The sequence below is a fragment of the Dinoponera quadriceps genome, unplaced genomic scaffold, assembly GCF_001313825.1.
Source record: "Dinoponera quadriceps isolate SergipeBrazil2010 unplaced genomic scaffold, ASM131382v1 scaffold4781, whole genome shotgun sequence".
Classification (NCBI taxonomy): domain Eukaryota; kingdom Metazoa; phylum Arthropoda; class Insecta; order Hymenoptera; family Formicidae; genus Dinoponera; species Dinoponera quadriceps.
Window position 1 is genome coordinate 1 of NW_014558720.1, and position 2,041 is coordinate 2,041.

General features: G+C 41.5%; 1 protein-coding gene across 1 annotated transcript; it reads left to right on the forward strand.

The window, feature by feature from the left end:
• Positions 1-1,476: 1,476 nt before the first annotated feature.
• On the forward strand, positions 1,477-2,026 carry LOC106749971 (ras-related protein RABG3d-like; the record flags this gene model as incomplete). Its single annotated transcript, XM_014629968.1, has 1 exon — positions 1,477-2,026. A coding segment is annotated over exon 1 (550 nt), but the record flags the coding sequence as incomplete, so codon positions are not given.
• Positions 2,027-2,041: the final 15 nt, after the last annotated feature.

Below are 2,041 nucleotides of genomic sequence, written 5' to 3' on the forward strand. Positions count from 1 at the left end.
CCGAGGGTATACCGACTGTCGGAGGAGGGGGTACCGACCGCTGAAGGGCAATATTCGGTCGGTAAAAAAAAACAATGCCTACCGGCCGTTGCTATTCGGTCGGTATAACAGCGCCAACTGCGCCAACAGGCCTTCCTACTCTGTCGGTAAAACAGACCAAAGTGAGCCAGAAACGGCTATTAACATCTACTTAAGTATAATGCGCGCCACCCTGTCGATGCACTCAGCTTCTCGCCTTAAAGATTCCCGGGAACGCGTTTTATGCCCGGATATAAATAAATCTTCTTCTCGCAATAATATAAGCACATTTGCTCCCCCCTCTCTCGGCTTGACCTAATCGGCGGACTCAATTTGTGTGTGTTTGTAGTTTTAAATGTCAGACGAACAAAATGACGTGTGTGTCAAATTAATACGGTGCGTACTTTTCGGTGGCGCCATCTCTTAGTTAAACCGGAAAGAACTTATGCATACACCTGGTATATACAAACTCTTTTTATATATACATATATACATGTTTATTTCAAAACGATTTGAATGTTTCATGTTCACGTCATCATAATCGCGCGGTCGGTCTCTCGACCCGATCACAGCGCTCATGTTAGATACTCGGATACTTAACATTTCTCTCTCGGGACGTGTAAAACAAATTGCGAGGAAAATATGTGTGTTCCTCCTGGTTAAGGATTAAAAGCTCGCTTTATAACGACTAATTCACCGCCCGAGGAAGTAGGCCGCAGCTGATTTTAATTGCAAATATATAACCACGCGCGTTCGAGTGCGCGAAGTATGACAAAATAAATCCATTTTTCCGCACGCCAGCGGGAAATTGCAAAACTCATTCTTTTGATTGTCCCACATATGTGCAAAGTGTTATTAAAATCTGAATTTTCCACTTGGAATACGTTCTCTCGTCAGACGTGCACGCGACGTGAAGATGTTATTTTATTACGATCAGAGAACGGGAATTCATTTATTTTATCATATCGTATTCCAATGTGAGTGTAATTTTTTGGTACAATATTCAAACATAATTCGTTCCGCGTTTTTTTCCTGTCTTTTTTCTCCCCTTTCACTTTTTCTTTTTTTTTCTTAACCTTTTTTTCCCTTTTTTTTAAGAAACATTCGTTAAATAACAGTTAAATAACGATTTACGAATCGTTAAATTACAATTACGTTTCCTAGAAAAAAAAAGGAAAAAATCTATTTGTTTTGTTTGAAGGGTACAAAATAGGTAGATTTTTTTCCTCAGTTTAGTGACGTGCATAATAGAAAATGACGTGGCACCTCACTAGTCAATATATAAAGATTTCGACCTATCCTAACCCGAAATTCATTCCTACCAACTTTACCCGAGCCTATATAAGGGCCTTGCGACGGAAACAAGACAGTTTCAGTCCGCTAATGGTACGAAACACTTGTACAAAATACCAGTACGAAACACTAAAACGAAACATCAGATCGAACAGTACGTCGAAGATGTCGTCCGCAAGCACGGATTTCTCAAGCTGCAACGAGCGTGTGCAAATCAAAGTATTAATTCTCGGCGAACGAGGCGTTGGGATAACATCAGATGTATGGAAATTCGTGGGGAATACTTGCGAAAATGTAAGCAAAGGTATCTTGCGCAAATCTGTACGTGTCAACGACAAGCTATACGAGTTGAACGTGTTTGACACCGTCGCCGTTGAAGAATTTGGAGGAACACCACCAGTGTACAAGGACGTCGACATGTGTCTTCTGATGTATGCAGCAAACGATCTGTGTAGTTTCAGAAACGTGACGTATTGGATATCCAAGTTCAAGAAAGAAGCGAACATTAAAAATGCAGATGCGTTCTCTTTCATCGTTGTTGGCAACAAGCAGGACGTCCCCGACTATGCCAGACTAATTTCAAGAAAAGAAGCGGATGATTGGTGCTGGAACAATACTCTTTGGCACTCAGAAATATCAACCAAAGAGGAGCCCACCATCAACCGAGTTGATCCATCTTCCGGATCTCCGGCAGCATTACAGAGTCTCGCTTCACGTATGACCTTGAGTA